The sequence below is a fragment of the Podarcis tiliguerta genome, assembly GCF_965153285.1.
Source record: "Podarcis tiliguerta genome assembly, chromosome: 6".
NCBI classification, from domain to species: Eukaryota; Metazoa; Chordata; class Lepidosauria; order Squamata; family Lacertidae; genus Podarcis; species Podarcis tiliguerta.
This window is the reverse complement of record NC_139539.1, coordinates 85,197,506-85,222,384: the sequence shown is the minus strand read 5'-3', so window position 1 is coordinate 85,222,384 and position 24,879 is coordinate 85,197,506. Positions and strand designations below refer to the sequence as shown.

The 24,879-nt window shown below is 42.6% G+C and overlaps 1 protein-coding gene across 2 annotated transcripts in view; it reads left to right on the top strand.

The window, feature by feature from the left end:
- Window positions 1-24,879, top strand: part of PRG4 (proteoglycan 4) — a 42,240-nt gene that overhangs the window by 13,229 nt on the left and 4,132 nt on the right. The window contains exons 5-12 of one of the 2 annotated variants that reach the window (XM_083445257.1): window positions 428-700; window positions 3,385-3,531; window positions 4,759-8,043; window positions 8,227-9,189; window positions 9,331-9,615; window positions 15,554-15,640; window positions 15,886-16,025; window positions 23,347-23,503. In XM_083445257.1, coding sequence (XP_083301383.1) covers window positions 428-700; window positions 3,385-3,531; window positions 4,759-8,043; window positions 8,227-9,189; window positions 9,331-9,615; window positions 15,554-15,640; window positions 15,886-16,025; window positions 23,347-23,503 — 5,337 coding nt within the window. Of the gene's footprint in view, window positions 1-427; window positions 701-3,384; window positions 3,532-4,758; window positions 8,044-8,133; window positions 9,616-15,553; window positions 15,641-15,885; window positions 16,026-23,346; window positions 23,504-24,879 lie in introns of those variants that run through there. The other variant, XM_083445258.1, reaches the window with a different exon arrangement.

Sequence of the window (24,879 nt, the reverse complement as noted above, 5' to 3'; positions counted from 1 at the left end):
ATCGGCAAGCCCTAGGCGCTGAGGCTTTTACCCACAGCGCCACCCGTGTCTACTGGTCTGACGCAGTAGAAATATATATTAAAAAATTTAAAAATGTCCAGTAGCACCTTAGAGACCAACTAAGTTTGTTCTTGGTATGAGCTTTCGTGTGCATGCACACTTCTTCAGATACAAAATGCACACAAAAGCTCATACCCAGAACAAACTTAGTTGGTGTCTAAGGTGCTACTGGACATTTTTAAATATTTTTATATATATTTCTACTGCGTCAGACCAACACGGCTACCTACCTGAATTTTTGAAAAGGTGAGTTTATTTAACAAGCCTTTTGTTTAAAACTATGAATTGAAAATGGTAAACAACAATGCTAAGTTTGGTATTAGAAGAAAAACCTGAACTGAAATTTGAGTTTTATGCCTGGTTGCAGTTCCGACCACTCCGGCACCTACCACGACCACAACCACCACGGTCCCAACAACTACAACGACCACAACCACAACCACGCCTCTGCCAACGACCACCACGACCAAACCATCAACTACAACACCAAAGCCAAAGTCTACAACCAAACGTTCTCCCAAACTTAAGCCCAAGCCGAAGCCTAAACCCAAGCCTAAACCCAAACCCAAAATGAAACCTAAACCCATCCCTCCAAAGAAGAAAAAGAAGCAAAAGAAAGTGTCTCATGAAATTATGGAAGGTATGAAAAAGTACACGTGATATGGACTTCTTAGAGCTGTGTGTAGATTTATTTTTTCTAAGTTCTGTGATTCATCGTGATTTACTGTAATTGTGAGCCTTGAGAGAGATGGCAGGGTTGCAGAAAAGAAAATGGAACTCACTGAAGCTTCAATATATTGATGAATCCTTTTACTGATTCTCCAAGCTCCATCTACCAATATTCTAAATGTCCTACCAGGTTGTGGCAAACTAATGCTGTAGTTCATATATCTGGAGCTTTTGCTACATAAAAGGTATCTCACTCTGTCCTGGGCTCTTTTAAGATTGCCTGCATAGAGTAAAGCCCCCCCCCTCTCTCTCTCTCTCTCTCTCTGTGTGTGTGTGTGTGTGTGTTTTAAACCACAATCCTTTATCCATTGCCTTGCTATATAGGAATTGATCTTGATAATATACTCATGCCTTGAAAATGGAAATACTTCTTGCAGACTAGTATTGGGGGGAAGGGGAATCTATTTGTCAGGTTGATTACCTATCTTTCTTTCTTCTGAGTGTTTTGTGTGTGCCCACTTTCACTTGGCCAGGACCTCCCCACCCCCCAAGAGCCTGGGCATACCCATTGGGCTCACCACCACCTTTGAACACAAAAACACCATATCCTATCAAACTGCTTTTGAAAGTCATTCCGTTTCAAAAATAGTTTGCCATGTAGCCTGGGTAGAGGCTGGAACTCTTTTAAGAAACCCAAGCCCAGAATATTCCAATATGTAAACTACTCTGGGGATTTTTATACATTAATTAAACAGCAGAATAGACAATTCTAACGCAAATAAATTTTATTTATAGATTCTTAGATTTCTTCTGATGTAGAACCCATTGCACTATATGCCACCTTTCTTTTTTCTTTTAAAAAAAAATATATTTGATTTTTCAAATTAAAATTTTACAGAGCTATATCAAACATAAATCATCAAAACAAGATTCTAATAAATCTCCTGGACTTCTGTCATCGCCTTTGTGGGTTCTGTTATTAATCATTTCCTCCCACATCCTTTATGATGATCCAAATCTTTTACATCTCCCATGTGTCTAAAACGCACCCATAGATTACAAGTGATATTCCAATCCTGCTAACGATTTTAACTGTTTACAATGGTCTTTAAGATAAGTTATAAATTTCCCCCATTCCTTATTGAAATTTTGGTCTTCCTGATTTCTGATTCTTCTGGTCGTTTTGGCCATTTCAGCATAGTCCATCAACTTCATCTGCCATTCTTCTCTGGTTGGGACTATATTTTGTTTCCATCTCTGGGCCCACCTTTCCTCTGTTATAGAATTGTACATACATTTCCCATGCAGTCACCCATATAAGTACTGACCCAGACTTTGTTAGCTTCAGCAAGATGGTGGTCGCAAGTGCCTTCAAATCATACTCTGAGATGAGTAACTCACCATGCAACCATTTGGACTGCGGTCTATCTGTAAAGTGCTATTCCACCAGTGGATTGAACAGGGCAACAATTGCCCTGATTTGTTGACTCACAAACACATACGACTTTTCCAGATTAGGAGCAGGCAAGTTTTCCGGTGCTGGTGGTCCATGCTGAAAATACATCACGAGGTTGAAGCAGACAGTTGATTTGCACGTTTATTTTTCCGCATCATTTCCAGAAACGTTCAAAATCGCATCAGGCTTCTTCCATTCACAGTTCAGACTTTAAAATAAGACACTTTGAAAAGGGCCTTCTCTCTCTCTCTCTCTCTCTCTCTCTCTCTCTCTCTCTCTCTTTTAATACCTTTTTTATTCAAAATTAAAACAAATTATCCAGAAACATATCATCCTTATTTCCCCCTCCATTTTTCCTCCCTCCCCCTCCCTCCCCCCACAGAACCCACCCCCACCCCCACCCTCCGACTTCCCTCAGTTCCAGTCTTCGATTTCTCTAAAAATGCTGTTTTCTGCATGTTACACAGTTGTATAGATCCTCAAACTATTTAGCTGATTATTATCAATAAAAAGTTTGTGAGTGTTTATTCAAAACCAGCCAAGGAGTCCAGTTCGCTTTCTTGCGTCTTCAAATACTTTGTAAATGGTTCCCATTCATCTTTAAAGTCACAGTTATCCTTGTCCCATAGCTTGTATGTCAGTTTTGCCAGTTCTGCACAGTCCATCGATTTTTCTTGCCATGATTCTTTAGTTGGGGTTGAAAAGGGCTTTCTCCAGTCTTCCAGCATCCCTCAAATGGGCTGAAATCCATTTGAGGCAAACTGTCAGGGTGTTGCATGCCAGCAGTGATTGGGATCAGAACCAAAAGAAGAAGAGTTTGGATTTGATATCCCGCTTTATCACTACCTGAAGGAGTGTCAAAGCGGCTAACATTCTCCTTTCCCTTCCTCCCCCACAACAAACACTCTGTGAGGTGAGTGGGGCTGAGAGGCTTCAAAGAAGTGTGACTGGCCCAAGGTCACCCAGCAGCTGCATGTGGAGGAGCAGAGACGCGAACCCGGTTCACCAGATTACGAATCCATCGCTCTTAACCACTGCCCCCCCCGCTCTTTTGCTATGCCTTCTTTCTCTTCACCCCCCCCCCTTTAGGAGTGCATGAAATTAGGGTGGGGGTCACAGGCCCTCCTGGAAGAAGTTGTCTCAGAACTGTATTCTGTACAAATTTTCTTTTTATGCTGATTGTATGTGCTTGACCGTAGAACATTCTGAACAGTCCTCTTCGTCGTCCTCCTCCTCGAAGATTCGGAGAACAATGGCTTCGTCAACAAATTCTGGTGATAAGCGCAAGAAGAAGAAGAAGGGTAAAACTGACGAGGAATTGGAAGAAGAAGAAGAAGAAGTGAATGGTAAGTTTTGCAATGACGTTTAATCAGCCAGGAGAAATGGTTTGAAAGAAGCAGAACAAGTGAGATTTCCAAAAATAAAAAACCTATTAATAAAACCCCCACCCCTGCTGTAATGCATCTTTCTTCTTTCTTGAAAAGTAATATTAACAGAATATATACACAAATTCCAGTCTTAAAGGGAAGGGTGTCACTGGTTATATACCCAAGATGCAGAGAAGAACTATGTTTTCAGAATTTCAAAACATCTCAGAAAAACTCTAAAAAGGACAGATGCACATCCCCCCTAAAACAGTACAGTGGTACCTCAGGTTAAGTACTTAATTCGTTCCAGAGATCCGTACTTAACCTGAAACTGTCCTTAACCTGAAGCACCACTTTAGCTAATGGGGCCTCCTGCTGCTGCCGTGCCTCCAGAGCACAATTTCTGTTCTCATCCTGAAGCAAAGTTCTTAACCTGAAGCACTATTTCTGGGTTAGCAGAGTCTGTAACCTGAAGCATATGTAACCTGAAGCGTATGTAACCCGAGGTACCACTGTACAGTGATGACTGAGCATTCTCAGTGGTTATGAAATTATTAATTAATTTGGATTAAATATGTAGGTTTAAATAAGTGTAAATGTAAGAGTTAGCTCTTGGAGCTTATAACAACTAACTTTAAAAAAAAATATCTTAGGGTGCAGATTTTTGTGGAACTTGATCCTACAGATAGCTTCAAAATATATTTAGTTGTCTTACTGCTACAGCTCAAAAACTAGATTTCAGAAGTGGAGATGCCACATAACTAGGTTCCATATGGGTCATTATTCCAAAATGATTTCAAAAGTCTATACTGGAAGAATCTGAGGTTAAATTTTCAAATACCATGTGGGATGGGGCAATACTCAAGGAATGCAGCACAACACAAAGAATTATACTGTTAAGAATCTTGTTAACATTTATTTTTTCTTTCCCCTGAGCTACAATGAGATAGATCTGTTACACATCAAAAGCAGCAGGTTGGTGATAAGTCAACTAGCATTACTCTGTACAGTTCTACATACTATGTTTATATATATGTCTATTGTAATAAGTAGAGCATCAATTTCATGGCAGTTTCTGACAAATCGCCATTAAAGAGCTATAGAGACAACCATGCTAAAAGGTTTCAAAAGCACGACCAAATGTTTTAATGGTGACACTCTCACAATAACCTGACAATTAACCTCCCTCTTTTTTTTTACCCAAAGAATCGTCAAAGTCATCATTAAAATCTTTAAAATCCAAAGCTGTGAAAGTGATTTCAGAGGAGGATGGCAGCGGAATAGACAATGCAGTGACAACAGTAGCTACCACGTCGACAACAACGCAGCCTTCGACCACAACCACCCTGCCTTCAACTACAACCACGACCAAGCTGCCTACGACAACAACCACAACAAAGCTACCTACGACCACCACAAAGCTTCCTACCACCACCACCACCACAACACAGCCTACGACGACAACGAAGCAGCCAACAACCACGACCACAACAACACAGCCTACGACAACAAAGCAGACAACAACCACGACCAAGCAGCCTACAACGATGACCACAACAAAGCTTCCTACTACCACAACGGAACTACCTTCTACGACCACAAAGCAACCCGACACAGAGAAAACAACCCCAGGAAATAAAGGTATTACAACAACTCCTTTGTCTGAAGACCATGTTAGCCAAAGCCCATCTCCCCAACCTGATAAGGTGACCACATCCAACAGAATTGCTACCACAAAACCATTAAGCTTGCCATCCAGCACTACTTCTGGTATCACTGAGGCATTGATAATGTCTACTGTGGCTAGTGATAGCATAAGCAAAGACACGAGCTCTGCTGCTTTGAAAACCACCATTATTCCACCTAAAAGTACAACAATATCCAAGAGAGACACCACTACTGTAGCTATGGAAGCAACATCAGGAGCTGGTAGAGACAAGACCAATGCAGATAGCCACGTTGCAACAACAGTGGAAAATAATAAAGCAACAGATGAAACTAATAGACGAGATATAACTACTGCAAATAAAGAGACTGTAGTAACAAACAAAGACACAGTTAGAAATGCAGACACTTCAATAACTGATAAATCCATCACAACAAACACAGTAACTGAAACAGCCACAGGTAATAAAGATGCAACAACACAAGCCAGGGAAGATACTGCTACTGTAGATGGAGAGACTGTAACAACAGGAGAAAGTGAGGGAAAGTTTGCAGGCAGTGAGACCACTACAACAACAAATGCCCTGACCGGTGAAGAGACCACTGCTGCAGATAAGAAAACAACATCTGTAGAAAAAACAGAAGCCGAAGCTTCTAGTCAGGAGCTAACTACAGACAATAAGGAAGACAGTACAGTTGAAACCAAAAACCATAGGGCTTCTGATAGAAAAAAGATAACCACCCGTCTCACAGATTCAACTACAGACAATTCAAAAGAGACGGATGTAGGTGATAAAGAGACAAGTACACTTGTGAAAGAGACGACTATAGAGAATAAGGAAACAGCAACAAATTCTAAAGAGAAATCTGTTACCAAAAAAAAGAGTTCTACTATAATTAAAGAAATAAGTACATCTGCTGAAATGACGGCTTCAGAAAACCCCAAAGATTCAAGCACAACTGCTTTTACTGAGAGGATGTCAACAACAGAGTTGGCAACCTTAGATGATGGCTCTGTTTCACCATCAGGTACAAAAGACACAGACACAAAAGAAATAGGAGTTACATCTCAGACTATCAGGGAACCTAAGGCAACACAGAAATCAACTAATGAGCCAGTTAACTCGGTGAGTCCACAAGACCAACAAACAAACTTATTCTCAACAACTCCTGCTACTCTGTTCACAGATACACCTCAGTCTGAGGGAAATTTTAGAAGTGCCAGGACAGAAAGGAGTACTACAGGCACAGAGACAATAACAACACAGACTGAGCCGCCAAGTGACTTAGGCAATCTTGATGATAAAAATGGCAGACCAGAAACTGAGAGTCCAGAAGGAACAACTATCAATTCAGAAACAGCAATTCAGGGAGATCCAACAAGCAGCACACCTACTCCTGATAGTAATGTTCAGGGTGACAAACCAGAAGAGACCACTGCAGTTGCAGATACATCGATAACAAGTGACACAGCAAGTTCTAATGATAAGATTGACAAAGTAGAAAGTGGCACCAGCATTACTACTACTACTACAAAGACTGATCTAGGTGATACAACCAGTCCTGATGGTGTTGATAAAGGTGACAAACCAGAAGGGACTTCTACAGTCAGTGAGACAACAATAACACAGACTGTTCCAGGTGACACAACCAATCCCGATGGTACGCCTGGAGTCCCAGGGACATCAATAACACAGACTACTCCAGGTGATGGAACTAATCCTGATGGGGTTGATAAAAGTGACAAACCAGAAGGGACCACTACAGTTACTGAAACAACAATAATACAGACTGATCCAGGTGACACAACCAATCCCGATGGTACGCCTGGAGTCCCAGGGACATCAATAACACAGACTACTCCAGGTGATGGAACTAATCCTGATGAGGTTGATAAAAGTGACAAACCAGAAGGGACCACTACAGTCACTGAAACAACAATAATACAGACTGATCCAGGTGACACAACCAATCCCAATGGTGTTCCTGGAGTCCCAGGGACATCCATAACACAGAGTACTCCAGGTGATGGAACTAATCCTGATGAGGTTGATAAAAGTGACAAACCAGAAGGGACAACTACAGTCACTGAAACAACAATAATACAGACTGGTCCAGGTGACACAACCAATCCCAATGGTACGCCTGGAGTTCCAGGGACATCAATAACACAGACTACTCCAGGTGATGGAACTAATCCTGATGAGGTTGATAAAAGTGACAAACCAGAAGGGACAACTACAGTCACTGAAACAACAATAATACAGACTGATCCAGGTGACACAACCAATCCCAATGGTGTTCCTGGAGTCCCAGGGACATCCATAACACAGACTACTCCAGGTGATGGAACTAATCCTGATGAGGTTGATAAAAGTGACAAACCAGAAGGGACCACTACAGTCACTGAAACAACAATAATACAGACTGGTCCAGGTGACACAACCAATCCCAATGGTGTTCCGGGAGCCCCAGGGACATCAACAACACAGATTACTCCAGGTGATGGAACTAATCCTGATGAGGTTGATAAAAGTGACAAACCAGAAGGGACCACTACAGTCACTGAAACAACAATAATACAGACTGATCCAGGTGACACAACCAATCCCAATGGTGTTCCTGGAGTCCCAGGGACATCAACAACACAAACTACTCCAGGTGATGGAACTAATCCTGACAAACCAGAAGGAACTACTCCAGTCACTGAGACAACAACACAGACTAACCCAGGTGACACAACCAAGCCTGACAGTGTAGATAAAAATGACAAACCAGAAGGGACTACTACAGTCACAGAGACAACAATAATACAGACGGATCCAGGTGACACAACCAAGCCTGACAGTGTAGATAAAAATGACAAACCAGAAGGAACTACTCCAGTCACTGAGACAACAACACAGACTAACCCAGGTGACACAACCAAGCCTGACAGTGTTGATAAAAGTGACAAACCAAAAGAGACTACTACAGTCACAGAGACAACAATAATACAGACAGATCCAGGTGACACAACCAAGCCTGACGGTGTTGATAAAAGTGACAAACCAGAAGAGACTACAACAGTCACAGAGACAACAATAATACAGACTGATCCAGGTGACACAACCAAGCCTGACAGTGTTGATAAAAGTGACAAACCAGAAGGAACTACTACAGTCACAGAGACAACAATAATACAGACTGATCCAGGTGACACAACCAAGCCTGACGGTGTTGATAAAAGTGATAAACCAGAAGGAACTACTACAGTCACAGAGACAACAATAATACAGACTGATCCAGGTGACACAACCAAGCCTGACGGTGTTGATAAAAGTGATAAACCAGAAGGAACTACTACAGTCACAGAGACAACAATAATACAGACTGATCCATCTAGTGGAACACCAAGCCCGGTTGATGATAAAAAAGACAGACCAGAAATTATCACTACAGTCAAAGAGACAATAGTTACCGTGACAACCCCTCAAAGTGGTACACCCAGCCCTGATGGTCAGAATGACAGGCCTGAAGTAACTACAATAACAGAGACTATAATAACAGAGATTAATCCAATCAGCCCTAGCAGTGCTAATGAAAACATTCCTTCAACTAGGAATCCAGAGACCCCAGAAAAAACAACACCAAACCCCAAGCCGCCAAATGATCAGCCGAATCCCAAAGGCGATGAGAACGGTGACAAACCAGATGATACTACAAAAGTAACAGAGACAACAACAATAATTACACAGCCCAAGTCACCCAGTGAAACACCAAGTCCCAATCAAAGTGACAAACCAGACAAGCCAACTCAAGTCACACAGACAACTACTACCATCAAAACAGAATCCAAACCACTGAGTGATTCCCCTAACCCTGAGGAAAGTGACAAGCCAGATAGCATCACTACAGTTACGAAAACAACTACAACTACCACAACAGAATCAAATCCCAGTTCACCTAACCCCGATGACAATCCTAAAAATGGCAAGTCAGAAGTTATCACTAAAATTACACGGATAGTAACAACTACAACAACTACAACCACCACTCAATCAAATACAACTGAGCATCCAGAAACAACCACCCGTGATGTTACAACTAATACAAAAATTGATCTTGTTTCAGATAGCGAACCCACCAGGGAAACTCCAACTAGCAAGAATACAAACACTACAGTAACACAGGTGACTACAACTTCCTTGAAAACATCAAAACCCCCTGACACCTCATCCTCGACTGTGGACAAGACTACAACGTATACCTCCACTTTGCCCACCATACTTATACCTACAAAAAGAAAAACTACGACATACTCCACAATCTCTAGCGTAAGGCTTCCCGAGTGGATTACCAACCTAACTGCAGAGTATGTTCGACCAGAAAAGTTTGTCACACCTCTGTTGTACAAAGGTATGTTTACTACTACTTCTTTTATTTTATTTTTACACTTTTATTAAAATTTCTTTTAATGCAATTGAGATAGATAGATAAATAAATAGACGATAGATAGATAATTGAATTTTAGGGTGGGTTTTTTGTTATGTTATAAAAAGAACTGTGTATCAATAACTGTGCTGGTCCCAAGGGCTAACCGTGTGGCGAGGTCCAAGTCCAGTCGGAGGTCGAGGGTGCAGTATGGAGGGTGTCCGTCAAAGCTGAAGCGGGGTCCAAGGCAGGGAGTCGGGTGAGGTCAGGAACTCTGGCAGGAGAACAGGACAGGGTGCAGGCTACCAACAATGTTGCTCCCGCAACTTGGGACTGGGCTGGCCGGCTTTTATCTGCCCTGAGGCACAGGGCGGCGCCGGTCCACAGGTGACTCGCCTCTCCTGGCCTGGAGGCGAGCACTCTTCCTGCGAGAACTTAGTTCCCTCCGCCTCTCTGCCCTGAGCCTCTGCAGCTCAGGAGAGGCTGGAGGGTTACCGGACCCAGAGGCAACCTCCTCTTCCCCTGACGGGGCTGAGAGTGGAGCACCTGCAGGCAATGGGTCCTCCATCACCTCAGGGGCCAGAGCAGACTCAGCTGGTGCCTGCACCAGAGGATCCAGCACAGGTGAGGACCCTTCAGGCTCAACCCCGGCTCAGCTGGTTCTGGAGGCGGGGAATCCTGTGCAGGCTGGGATTCCTCAGGTTCAGCCTCTGAGTCCGAATCCCAGGCCATGACAATAACTCTCTCTGGAGTGAAGTTTTGAAGAGCTACATGGGATTCTAGAAAAAGTCAAAGGAGAGATGCCTCCTATGTTTCCCCTTGAGGCTGAATGTGGGCAGTCTTTGCCAATCTGGTGCCCTCCTTATGTTCTGTAATATACGGTAACTCCTATCGGCCCCAGCTGACATGTAGTCTGAAATACCTGGAGGGCACCAGGTTGATAACAGATAAGCAATGGTAACATGACGGACGTATTTATGAAGGTATTTTTCAAAGACAGTGTGGTCCCACCTCATTATACAAAGTTTTATCATTAACATTTCGCAATATTTAGTGCTAGAATTGATTCCTCACCCCCTCCAGACATACAGGCCACAACATATCTGTATGCATCTACTGGGCGTAAAAATATGAAAATGTGTAATAATGGCTGTTTTCATGTCCTCGGGGAGAAATGGCAACCCTTTGGTTAGAACAGGGGTCGGCAACGTGCGGCCCATGGGCTGGATCCGGCCCACGAAGACCATTTTACCCGCCCCCTGAGCCGCCACCGAGCCACGCCGCCCGCTTGGCAAGTCCCTGCTCCGTGCTGGTTTAGTGCAGCCCGCGGGGACTCACCAAGCAGTGCCGGAAATTGTGTCTGCGCATGTCCAGATGCTGAAAAACGCTTCTGCGCAGGTGCAATTGTCAGTGTTTGGGCATGCGCAGAAGTGATTTCCAGCTCCGCGGACATGCACAGACGTGATTTCCAGCATCACGCTGTGCCAGTCCGGCCCATGGAAGATCTCTGTGGGAGTGATCCGGCCCATGGCTGGTAAACCTTGCCGACCCCTGGGTTAGGAAGAGAACTCCAAAATAATGCACGAGGTAACTGTTTAGTAATTTTAGATTAACAGGTGATAAGCAGGATTGTGGAGTGAGATGCATTGGTTATGCTCTGTGCAGCTGTAATGTACTGGAAGAAAGGGCAACTCTTTAGAATGCCCTATGTATAATAACCCTTTCCCTGGCAATATGTAGCAGGAGGATCCTTATACTTGCTTTTGACCATTCTTTAATAGTTTTCTTTATGTTTTGCTTAAAGCTGAAGCCAAGAGTTTTACAGATTCACACTTTACATTGTGGAGAACGTCTTGTAAAAATCAAAAGGTGTTAGTAATGCCATGTATGCTCATTCTTGTTGCTAACACAGTCTCCGCGATAAGTTAGTTTTACATTATCTGCACCGAAGTTCCACAGTCTGATGAGGTGATGAGCCCCAGCACTAACACCATAAAGCACTATTTGCCCCACATGGGTAGGAGACCGCAATACAGGTCCAGTGGAATGGGCATGGACTCACAAAACCTTCAAGAACAGAAGTGGCCAAGGCATGCATTTGTGTTGCCAAGGTGCTGTGAATCTGTCCCCATCCGGCCATTTGGATGCAGCAAGAAATGCAGACACAATTCATTGGAGTTTAAATCAGGCCACAACTCTATGGATCTACAGATACAAATGAGTTTTGGCTTAGCATTGGGTAGCCCACCAAGACCTCCAGCTCACCTGCTGGAGGATACAGGAGGCTCAAGCTTGGTTGTGGGTTAGACCTATGATATACCTCAAATAGGTACAGTGGTACCTCTGGTTGTGAACGGGATCCGTTCTGGAGGCCCGTTCTCAACATGAAAATAGCGCTACCTGAAGCGCCGTATCTGCACAGGTGTGTGGCACGATTTGGTGTTTGTGCGCATGTGCATAGCGCAATTTAGTGCTTCTATGCATGTGTGAGTGACGAAACCCAGAAGTAACCCTTTCCAGTACTTCCGGGTCGCCGCAGGATGTAACCTGAAAGAATGTAACATGAAGCAAACGTAACATGAGGTATGACTGTACTACCCCACAGGCTTGCCATGCTGGGGAGTGCTATGGCCCTTGGCCCCTCCCCGGATGTTTGGATAGTAGCATCTCCCCTATGGATCCCTTTTTAAATTTTATTTTGACAAAGTAATAATCATAAATAAATAAGATTAAAAATGTGCACCCCACCATCGAGACCATTCCATTGTAACTATCCAGCCTCCCAAAATTTCAACACCTCTTGCGATGGGGTGACCCCTTTCAGTTTTAACAGTACAAATTCTACAAACACCTCCCATTTCTCCTCAAAATCATTTCTCCTGCGTATTCCCCATCCTATCTGAATGGCACATGTTAATTTATCATTAATAGCTATATCCCCCACCTCTTTATACCATTCTTCCATTTTATATTCTGCTTGCCCCTTCCACTTCCTAGCTATCATAAGTCGTGCAGCTGTCAATAAATTTGTGAGCAAGTCCTTCGTAGCCTGTGAACCTTCCACCCCATCGTAAATTGATAATAATGCTACCTCTAGACTTTTGGTCAGCTTTAAGCCAGTGATCTATGGATCCCTTTAATGGGATACCCCACCACCATGGAGGGGGAAACCCAGACACACAATGCCCTCTCTGCCACTGACTAGGAATATACCCAATGCCATATCCATCAAAGTTATGGCCATTGCTATGAGGAAGGCAAAACCCTCAGACAGGCCCAATTAGCCTGATAGGACAAATCCCTGCCTGTCCCGAATACGGCAACCATAAAAACCATAGCAGGGTCAAGCAAATACATTCAATTGCCAGCAAACCGTAAGACCATGACTGAGGGAGGGAGGGAAAACCGAAGCCAACTGTGGTCCTGAGCGAGGGACACATTGGCTTTTATTCCATCAGAGTGGACCTAGATGAGGACTCCCAAGGAATTGAGCCTGGGCCCAACCATACCCTCAGCCACACCTGTGGTTGGCCACAAACATGGGTGGGCACATTTGAATCCTGCGTCGGCCAGGAGAGGTTGGAACGTCTTCCAATCAGGCGGAGGAGACCAGGGGTGTGTTGCAGGAAGGGCGACAGGGTCAGAGGTGGCGGCGGACTGCAAACACTGTGTCACTGAAAGGGTGAGCAGATAAGTCTCATGCAGTGTGCAACGCACCCAGCTTCTATATATTACAAACCTAAGTGTCCAACCCTCACCTAATCCCATCTGCATGAATACACTGCACAATACTACTTAACAATATTAAGTTAAGTAACAATACTTAACAATACTAAAAAAGGACTTGGAATAACCATTGGTACCAACATGCAGTTGTGATGGCGGTGGCAAATCTTGATATAATCAGTGCCTTTATGTTGATTCAGCTCCACCAGAGGGTGTATCCATTCTCTAGCCTTCAGCCAGTTGGCGTGAAAGAACCCTGACAAAAATACACTCAGGTTGTATGTGTACAATTCAGAAATACTTTGCAAGAATGATGTGTTTCCTTAACATTTCCCACTTCCCCCCAATCCGTTGCCATGTTAGAAGAGCAGAGAAGGGTGAAGAAGCCTTGTAGAAGAGCAACAGTTGCAATCATAGACCTGGCAGGTGTAATTTCAACTCCTAGACTGGAATTACACGCTAAGCTGTGTTGTATTTTACTTTATTTTCCCCAAGGAGCTCAGGCATGGTCTACCTACACCCATGATATTCTTACATTATGTTGGGAGGGGTGGGTAAAGTTAAGCTGACAGAGAGTGACTGGCCCACACTCACCCAGCAAAATTTATCGACAAGCAGGGATTTGAACATAAATCGTATGGGTCCAAATACAACCGTCTTCTCAACAACAACGGGTTTTTTTCAATATGTGGGTATTTCTATGAGTACATTTAGCAATACATTAACACCAGAAAGCAAAAGATCCATGTGACAGGAGGGATCCAGCTTCAAGTCATTCTGTCTTTGCCAAAACCTGCCTCAGAGGATTGTTGTAAGGATAAAAATGAGTGGGACTGTACCACCTAACAGCTTCTTTAAGAAAGGGTGGAACAAGACTAATGAATTTGAGCGTTGCCAAAAATTATTCCTATATGAGCCCATACACCCAGTTGCTCATCTGCAATACAATAATGATCAATCTCATGCATATGAGTGGTATAGAATATTAACACCACCTTCCAATAGACATATCAGTAGACTAAGCTGTATTTTTATTTTTTAAAAAAAGTTTTTATTTTATTGAATATGGTGTATCAAATGGTGCCTTTTGGGCTGATACGAATGTTAAGATCAAAGCTTTTGAAGACCATGTATGGTTGCATCTACACAATGGCTTCCCCAATGAATCCTGGGAGATGTAGTTTGTTAAAGGGGCTGGCAACTGTGCTATGTGAAGGGTCAAATAAAATTTCCAAGATTCTTTGGGGGAAGACATGGCTATTAAAGTGCTCTAAATGCATGGTGTCAGAGAAGTACAGAGCTGGAAGGAATCTTTTTGACCATCTAGATCAGCGGTTCTCAACCTGTCGGTCCCCAGAAGTTGTTTGACTACAACTCCCATCATCCCTAGCTAGCAAGGCCAGAGCTCAGGGATGATGGGAGCTGTAGTCCAACAACATCTGGGGACCCACAGGTTGAGAACCGCTGATCTAGATCAAGGTTTCCCAAACCTGGGTCTCCAGCTGTTTTTGGACTACAGTTCCCACCATCCCTGACCACTGGTCATGCTAGCTAGGGATGATGGGAGTTGTAATCCAAAAAAACAGGTGGAGGGCCAAGTTTGGAAACACTGAACCTTGTCCAACCCCCTGCTCAGTGTGGGAAATTTAGGGCCAGAGCATCTCCAACAGATTCTCTGATTAGCCTTTGCTTTAAGACCTCTAGACTTATCACCCAGATAAGTAATGTGCTTGACTGTCAAACTGTTCTTACTGGCAAGTAGTTTCTCCTCATGACAACTGAAATCTACCCTGTTGTAAACTTCAGCCTGTTAGACCCAGTCCTGCCTTTTGTTCCTTGCTCCTCTCCTCCAGGATAAAAATGCCCAGTTGCTCCAACCTTTTCCTCATAAGAGCTTGTTTTCCATGATTGCGTATGGTCTGATTGGAGAGCAAATCACTGGATCCTTGAGAACCTTCTAGAACTGGTCAGTGCAAATATTTTGGAGAGGAGTGCTCAAAGTCAATTAGCAAGGAGTACATTAAATCTGGCATTTATCTTTGTGAGAATTATGTCCTTGGAACAAGTCTTAGGGTTAATGCCCAGTGAATATTGTTAGCATAAACTAAAGCATTTAGGATTAAACCTTTTTTAGTAGAGGATCCTTCACGATATAAAACTTAGAATTGTAAAATTAAAATGACTTATTTTGTACCAGATGTACCTCAAGAGATGAACTTATGCAACCGGAAGCCGGCAGATGGGATAGTCCCTTTACAAAATGGATCACTGGCTGTATTCAGAGGTGAGTAAGCAGACTGGTGACAATTATGTTTCAATGGCCAAAGAACACTTGCCTTTTGCAGAAAATAGCTACCACCATCTTCAAACCACCAAAAACAACATGTACAGGATTCCACAAATTGATGCACCAGGGCACCACTCTTGCCCCTTCTATATTGAGAAGGTTGAGTACTACAGAGAGACTGATTCCTGAGGATTAATCCATTCCCCTTTCTCCACCTGTTCAACCTCTGCTTGATTTTGCAGGCCATTACTACTGGTTGCTGAATGGAACGAGTCCACCATCACCTTGCCCCCGTAAAATCACAGAGGTGTGGGGTATCCCCTCTCCCATCGACACAGTCTTCTCTAGATGTAACTGTGATGGCAAAACCTTCTTTTTTAAGGTGGGTCACATGAATTCCTCAATGTGCTTGACAGATCACTGACATGTTGACATTTGTAGGTGGCGATTATAACTTGGAGATCATCAATGTCGCACAAAAACGAAACAAATGAACACACATAACCTGAATTTTGCAACCATAAAATGTCACACTCTGCATTGCTTATACAATGGTACCTCCGGTTGTGAACATGATCCATTCCGGGGTGCTGTTAACACCCCGAGAAGTCCATAACCAGAGCGGCGCTTATGTGCATGTGCGAAGCGCGATAGAGCACTTATGCGCATGCATGAACCGTGCAGAACGCTTCTGCATGTGCGCACACATCGAAACTCAGAAGTAAACACTTCTTAACCCGAAAAAACGCAACATGAAGCATTCGCAAGAAGAGGTATGACTGTTTCCTTACTTACCATGCATCGGTTAATTCAATGTTGATTGTTGGTTGTTGTCCGAACTATTCTTTGTACAGATGGATGCGTTTTGTAGAATCTGTGAAGTTTTATTTCTGTGGTGGCTTCAGTCAGATGCAAGAAAGAAGTTTGTGCTTCTCGCTGAGGCGCTTAACTTGTGTCTGGGCTGTACGACTTCAGACTGTTGGCAGGACTCACATGATAAAATGTTTCCCTAAACAAAAATAAAACAAAATGATTAATTCCACTGTCACAGAAAACTAGAGCTACTGTATCAGGGAGCAGGGTTCGTCCTCTTCCGACCACTATTATTTGAGCACCGCGTAACGGCTGTCATTTTCTGGCTTGAAATACTTTCATGGCCATTTCTAGAGTTGAACTAGGATACAATCCAACAATCTTAGTGGAGTTAAGCATGCCCAAGGCTGTAATTCAATGCACTGTTACCTAGGAGTAAGCCCAACTAAACACAATGAGACTTATTTCTGGGGAAATAGGCTCAGGGTTATGTTACCACTGTGTTAGATTGAGGCCACTGGTACAGAAGTTTTTCCAAGTGACCTTTTTATTGATCATTTATCCTGACTGGTTTGCACAAAGTTTGCAGGGTGCCTATGCAAGTCTGTTGTTCATTAAGTCTTCATTCTTACTTGTTTGTGGGGAGGTGATATGACATTGTATCCAGCAATAGCTCTCTCAGACTTTCCTTCTTGTACACTGCCCAGTTTTTAAAATACTGTATACAGTGGTACCTTGGTTTACAACAATAATCTGTTCCAGAGGTCTGTTTGTAAACCAAAACAGGTTGTAACCCAAGGCGCGCTTTCGCCAATGGGGCCTAAAAAATAAATAAAAAATGTTCGTAATCCAAAAAAATTGGGTTGTAATCCAAAAAAAGGTTGCAAACCGGGACATGCACTTCCGGGTTTGACGTGCTTGTAATCCAAAACATACACAAACCAAGTCGTATGCAAACCAAGGTACGACTGTATATATTTTGGGAAACGGCTTTGTTGTGCAAGAGTGGTGAATTCACTTTAATTGTGCAGACCGAATTTGTTGGTATGCAGTTGAATCCCACCCATGAAATAGAGAATCTCTGGAAGGACTTTAGGCAGCAGCAAAGATAAGGAAGCATATGCTGTATTCACCTTTAAGCACAGTAAGGAGTGGGAAAGTTAATGAGCACAAGCAAAGCTGTCAGTCAGCTGCATAAATCTCAATATCTGATTTTTAATCAATTACATTGGCACAAATTTGGAAGAGGTTTTTGCCATACATGTGGAGGGAAGACCTTAAAATATGTTGCAGAGTTCACAAAATATAGTCCAGAGGCAATTATATTCCACCCAGTGGAGCTTTTACTTGTGCTGAAGGCAAATGAGCATCACGGTCACAAATCCAAATGCCTTCAGGATTGGCACAGTCCATAAAAAATCCAGTTGCAGCACTTGCAGAAACTTACAAACTTATCTTATGAGACCAAGACCTTAACACGAAGCATACCTATGTATAGAACAGAGATAGAAAGGGAAACCCAGGCTCCTTCTGGCCTATATTTATAGTCAGCATGACCTTAATTGGAAGGAGGTAAGAGAACCAGTTCAAATCAAATGTACTCAGAAATAACCCAAACAATCTTGGCCCTTCTGCCTGCCTCTCTCACACAGCGAACCTTCTAGAATCCTCTTGAATTCATAGGAATAGGAATAATCTCTATACATCAGCTCAAGACTTTATGCACTAAGAAACGCAAGCTGACACTCTCCCCATTTGTTAGTTGCAGGAAATATTGATCTGCAAAACACTTATAGGGAAAAACATTGCATGTACACCTTCCTTCTACATCTAGTTATGCAAAACACGAGCCAGCTCCTCCTGAAATTTACCTCAGGAAATGGGAAACACCACCAAGCATTCAGCTCAAGTCCCATAAAGACAGCTTCTGACCAGCTTACCCAACCTGCTTACTCCCCAGGAACACCTGGCACAGGCATTGCATTAAATAACGAGCGTCAATTACCACCAGCTGATCCAGCTTCCACCTTTAAAGGAACACTTCCCAAAAAGTGGGAGTAGGACCTCTGTTCTTACTAAGCAAAACCTTTAGGTAGCTCACTTTGTGTCGTTCAACACTAAGGTTCTCTAAAGAGCCGGTTCAAACCACCTGTACTCGGAAATAACCCAAACCGTCGTGACCCTTCTGCCTGCTTCCCTCACACACAGAAGCTTCCAGAAGGGTCATGATGGTTTGGGTTATTTCTGAGTACAGGTGGCTTGAATTGGTTCTCTTATCTCCTTCCAATTAAGGTCACGCTTAAGAAGGTTGAGTTGTTTTGTTCTGGGAGTCAGGGTGTCTTTCTGCTAGTCACAGAAGCATCTGGGAATACTGTTTTTCTGCTGATAAATTGCAGGTCTAGCAACAAAAAGCTAGGGTTTATTCTTGTGGAAGGAAGGTGTACATGCAATGTTTTTTTTCTCCTATAAGTGTTTTGCAGATCAATACTTCCTGCAACTAACAAATGGGGGGAGTGTCAGTTTGCATTTCTTATTGCATAAAGTATTGATCTGATGTATAGAGATTATCCCTATTCTGATTAATTCAAGAGGATTCTACAAGCTTCTGGAAGCTTCTCTGTGTGAGAGAGGCAGGAAGAAAGGTCATGATGGTTTGGGTTATTTTTGAGTACAGTGGTACCTCAGTTTATGAACTTAATCTGTTCCAGATGTTCATTCTTAAACCAAAACCATTCTTAAACCAAGGCACGCTTTCCATAATGGGCCTCCCGCCGCCGGTGCCCTTCCACCGTTCGGATTGTGTTCTTAGACTGAGGTAAAGTTCTCAAACCAAGACACTATTTCCAGTTTTGCAGAGTTTGTAAACCAAATCGTTCTTAAACTAGACTGCTCTTAAACTGAGGTACCACTGTACATTTGATTTGAACTGGTTCTCTTACCTCCTTCTAATTAAGTTCATGCTGACTATAAATATAGGCCAGAAGGTGCCTGGGTTTTACTTTCTCTTTCTATCTCTGTTCTGTACATAGGTATGCTTAGTGTTAAGGTTTTTGAAATATACTCAGAGTCGAGAGTGGATTTCATGCTCTTTATTCAGCTCATAGTGGTGAGGAGGAAAGGAAGTTCCCCCAGCATGTCTGCCTTATATACATTATTTACACAATGGGCCCCATGTGATTGGCTAATTCCAGGATTCTCCTGTAGGCCAATCAGGTTGCGGATTCCCTTCCACCTGGAGCTGGATTGGGTGGCTCCTGTGGACCAACCAGACTGCTGCATTCTGAATCCTATTGTTCTAGGACCAATCAGACTGCTGCCTTTTGGATCCTATTCAACTCAGTACATAACAGTTTTAGTCTCATAAGATAAGTTTGTAAGTTTCTATAAGTGCTGCAACTGGATTTTTTATGGACTGTGCCAATCCTGAAGGTATTTGGATTTGTGACCATGATGCTCTTTTGCCTTCAGCACAAGTAAAAGCTCTGCTGGATGAAATATGGCCTCTGGTCTATTTTTTAAGAATTCTGCAACGTGTTTTAAGGTTTTCCTCCACACGTATGACAGTTTTGAAGAACAACATATTTTTCTCTTGTTTTCATTTGCTTCAGATATGGGTCACACAGGGACACATCCTCCCCTTTCTTTCACATCTCTTATAAAATGGTGCCTAAGCCATGCAGTTGTTGTTTTTTATGAATATGTGTATTAACACACCTGAATTTTTTTAAGTGATGCCTGACTAATTGGCAACACTATTCTAGTCAGACACCTGTCCAGGTTTTTTGAACTGGCTGACCCATTAAACATTGCAGCCTTAAGCAAGCTTCATTTATAAACGTAACAACATTTCAGCCAGAATGACAGATCGGTTTTTGTGCGCACCATTAATGTCTCCGAAGAAGAGGGAGAAACCACCACAGAGTTCGGCACCTGGTAAAAACATCTTAAAAATTAATATGGAAACAGCTTGAAGGACGGGAGTAGTTTCCAATAAACACTAAAACGCTGCGCCACACCTCATATTAAATATTTCCTATTCCTCAGCTGGAATTTTAAATAGCGTTTGAAGCAGTTAGTGACCCCTGAAATGCCAGCAATCTGTGTTCATTATACCACAATATAAGAAGGAAGTTTGTGGGAAAGACAGGACATTCTGCTGAAAGAATCCAAGGAATAACCTTCCAGGAAGCTGAAAAGAAGTGGGGCACAAAATCTGGCTGCATGTGGTATTCTTGGTGACCCTCAAAATTTTGCAACTGTTTTTGGGTGGTTTGGCTGGTTCTGTTTGGTGAGGTGAAGACCCTATTTTCTAGAGACGTCCCAGATTTGGAGAAGCCATCCTGGTTTCTAATTTGATCCTGCAATGTCCCATTTTCCCTTAGGATGTCCCCATTTTCATTGGGGAAATGTTGGAGGGTATGGAGTTATCCAACCCCCCCAAGCCGTCGGAAGGCAACCCGATATAGGGAAGATTTTTTTTAATGTTTAATGCTTTATTATGTTTTTTATATATGTTGGAAGCAGCCCAGACTGGACTGGGGCAACACAGTAAAATGTGTGGGGTATAAAATTGTAAAGTTATCATGATGGAATGTTGTTGCTTAGTCATTTAGTTGTGTCCGACTCTTCGTGACCCCCTGGACCAGAGCATGCCAGGCACTCCTGTCTTCCACTGCCTCCCGCAGTTTGGTCAGACTCATGCTGGTAGCTTCAAGAACACTGTCCAACCATCTCGTCCTCTGTCGTCCCCTTCTCCTTGTGCCCTCCATCTTTCCCAACATCAGGGAAAGGGAGTCTTCTCTTCTCATGAGGTGGCCAAAGTCTTGGAGCCTCAGCTTCAGGATCTGTCCTTCCAGTGAGCACTCAGGGCTGATTTCCTTCAGAATGGATGCGTTTGATCTTCTTGCAGTCCATGGGACTCTCAAGAGTCTCCTCCAGCACCATAATTCAAAAGCATCAATTCTTCGGCAATCAGCCTTCCTTATGGTCCAGCTCTCACTTCCATGATGGAATGGGGTGCCCCTATTTTTATCGGAGAAATGTTAGAGGGTATGGCGGTGGCGCCGGGTTGATTTCAAGAGCCTTGCATATCTAACCTTTATTTGTGTAGCTCAAGCAAGAGGGTTTTCCCGTTGTTGTTTAAGCCAAATGCGAGAGCCAGTTTGATGTCATATTTAGTGTGATGCTTTGGACCCAGTTTCAAAATCCCACTCAGCCCACCCTACCTGGCAGGGTGGTTATGAAGATAAAAGGTGGACAGGAGGAACAATGGCTAGTGCTTGGATCAACTCAAAAGGAAATGTGGGGTATAAATTTAAGAACAAATGAATTATATTTTTATATTCTATGAGGTATGCTCACTTACGTCTAAACAATTAACTGTGTTCCAGATCATTTTTTCCCACACTGTCTTCTGCTTCTTTCTTATGTTCTCAATACATGTTGCCAGTGTTTTTTTGCTTTTAAAAAGGACACACCTAAAATTGAAGTCTTGCAAGTAAGCCAAGCCTGGCAGTAACCTTAGTAGGTCAGATTCTGACAGCCAAATCTTGCCTGTTTTATTGAAAATGACCAGTTTTTTTGGGTTTTTTTTTTAAAGTTAAGCTAATTCCTTCCATCTAACCACATATATGCCAGTGACCATTTGTTCATTTTGAAGTAACGTGTTGGCACAGGTTTTCACTAATTTTTTTTTTTTTGGGGGGGCTAAATCTCAGGAAAATCAACATGACTGCAAATAGGCCCTGCCCTAGCATTAGACAGATGGGGGCTTAATTTGCCAATGGGTAATTGGCAAGAGGCTACATTTTATTTACTGAATTTCCCCCGAAGAGGATAAATTTGGATTAAATGGGAGATGGGGAAATACTAACTGGTATTTCGATGCTAATATGTGGATGCTGCAACAAACAACAACACAAAAAACACACATAGATGTGGAGGACACGTCCCCAATAGACACACAGTCCTCCCCAAAACAAAATGGCGGCCACCTCCAGTGATTCAAAAATAGAAAGGTCTATTTTATTTGCTGTTGTGAGGGAAAAAATGTTTGAAAAAGTCCCTTCTTTTCCAGACACTCTTAAGTCTTCGTTGTTATTACTTTATGTCTATTGCTGGTGTGTTGCTGTAGATCAGGGGTCAGCAAACTTTTTCAGCAGGGGGTTGGTCCACTGTCCCTTAGACCTTGTGGGGGGCCAGACTATATTTTTGGGGGGAGGAATGAACAAATTCCTATGCCCCACAAATAACCCAGAGATGCATTTTAAATAAAAGGACACATTCTACTCATGTAAAAACAAGCTGATTCCCGGACCGTCCAAGGGCTGGATTGAGAAGGCGATTGGGCCGGATCCAGCCCCCAGGCCTTAGTTTGCCTACCCATGCTGTAGATTAACGTGAGAAAATAAAGATAAAATGAATCCAGGAATAATTTTGAATTACTACAGCTAGTGGCCATACTTATGCATAGACCCAAAGCAAAATATATACTTAATGCTGGCTGGCTAGTTTTTGCTTGTTTAACTAGCTTTGTGGAATAGAAAATAATAGGACAAGAGAAATACACAGGAAATATTGTACATTAAAAAGAACAGCATCACTTAATAATACTGGCTCATCTGAATGTCATCTACAAGCTGATCAAAATTAGGGTTTTTGATGAGATGGTAATAATAATGTTTCTGCCTTTGTACTAAGCTCTCCCTTCCCCAAACAACTTGGGAATAATTCCTATTGAGGAAAAGGTGGTGATAATAAGGATTACCTCTAAAATGGCCCCCTCCCACCACCACAACAGCAGCAACAACATATATCCACATTAAAGGCACGTAAGCCCAATGAAATCTACATTTAATGTTTGACGTAACTTCAGCCATTTTAATTCTCAGGATTCTCAGTACTGGCGCTTCACCAATGATAAAATGGATTCTGGCTATCCCAAGGCAATTGTAAAAGGATTTGGAGGACTGAATGGAAAAATTACAGGTGCTCTCTCTGTGGCTAAACACAAGAACAGGCCAGAAACGGTTTATTTCTTTAAAAAAGGTAAGATTTATATTTAGGGTTCATGTCAGATACATCGGAAACACCGGATAGAATCCAATATGTAAGGCCAGTGAGAGCCTTGCATATTTTTTTAAAAAGGGTAAAGGACCCCTGACTGTGGCCGACTCTGGGGTTGCGGAGCTCATCTCGCTTTACTGGCCGAGGGAGCCGGCGTACAGCTTCCTGGGTCATGTGGCCAGCATGACTAAGCCACTTTCTGGTGAACCAGAGCAGCGCACAGAAACATCGTTTACCTTCCCACCGGAGCGGTACCTATTTATCTACTTGCACTTTGACGTGCTTTTGAACTGCTAACTTGGCAGGAGCAGGGACTGAGCAACGGGAGCTCACCCCGTTGTGGGGATTCGAACCGCCGACCTTCTGATCGGCAAGCCCAAGAGGCTCAGCGGTTTAGACCACAGCGCCACCTGCATCCCTTGGATATTTAGGCTTGGTTAAAATAATACCAATTTTGAACATTCATCACAAAACTAAATTATCAGATATACAGTACAGTGCATTATTGTGGTCTTGGATCGATGGCTGGTATTGCAGCTGGCACTGAAACAAAGCCATTTTTTCTCAATTACATCTACATAAATTTACAAGAGGAATAAGAGTTTTGAAAGGGGAGGGGAAAGCATATTGTTTTTAAAATTATGCATGCACATATCACAAAGGTTGCCACCTTGGAAGAAACATTCTGTAGATGGAGACATTCTTCTAAGATGGAAACTATTACCAGACTTGTAAATACTTGTATTAAAAAGGTAGCTTTAAAACTATCTGCTGCCTAATTAATAAGGGATACTTTAATTGATCAAAAGCTTTAAAATCTTTTGGTTGTTATAGTACAGCATTATACACACAGTAAACCCATTGAAATTAATGGACCCAAGTTAATAGTGTCTATTATTTTCAAAGGATCTGCTCTGTGTAGGACTAACATGTGATATAACCCAATGGATTTTATATATTAAACATTGCTAATCTGTAAAAACTCAAACAAAATGTAAACTTTTTTTGTCAAAGGGTGTTTAAGGAGATAACAGAAATCACTGGCTTAAAGCTGACCAAAAGTCCAGAAGTAGCATTATTATCAATTTACGATGGGGTGGAAGGTTCACAGGCTACGAAGGACCTGCTCACAAATTTATTGACAGCTGCACGAATTATGATAGCTAGGAAGTGGAAGGGGGAAGCAGAATATAAAATGGAAGAATGGTTTAAAGAGGTGTGGGATATAGCTATTAATGATAAGTTAACATGTGCCATTAAGGTAAGACGGGGAATATGCAGGAGAAATGGTTTTGAGGAGCTATGGAGGCTGTTTGTAGAATTTGTACTGTTAAACCTGAAAGGGGTCAAACCATCAC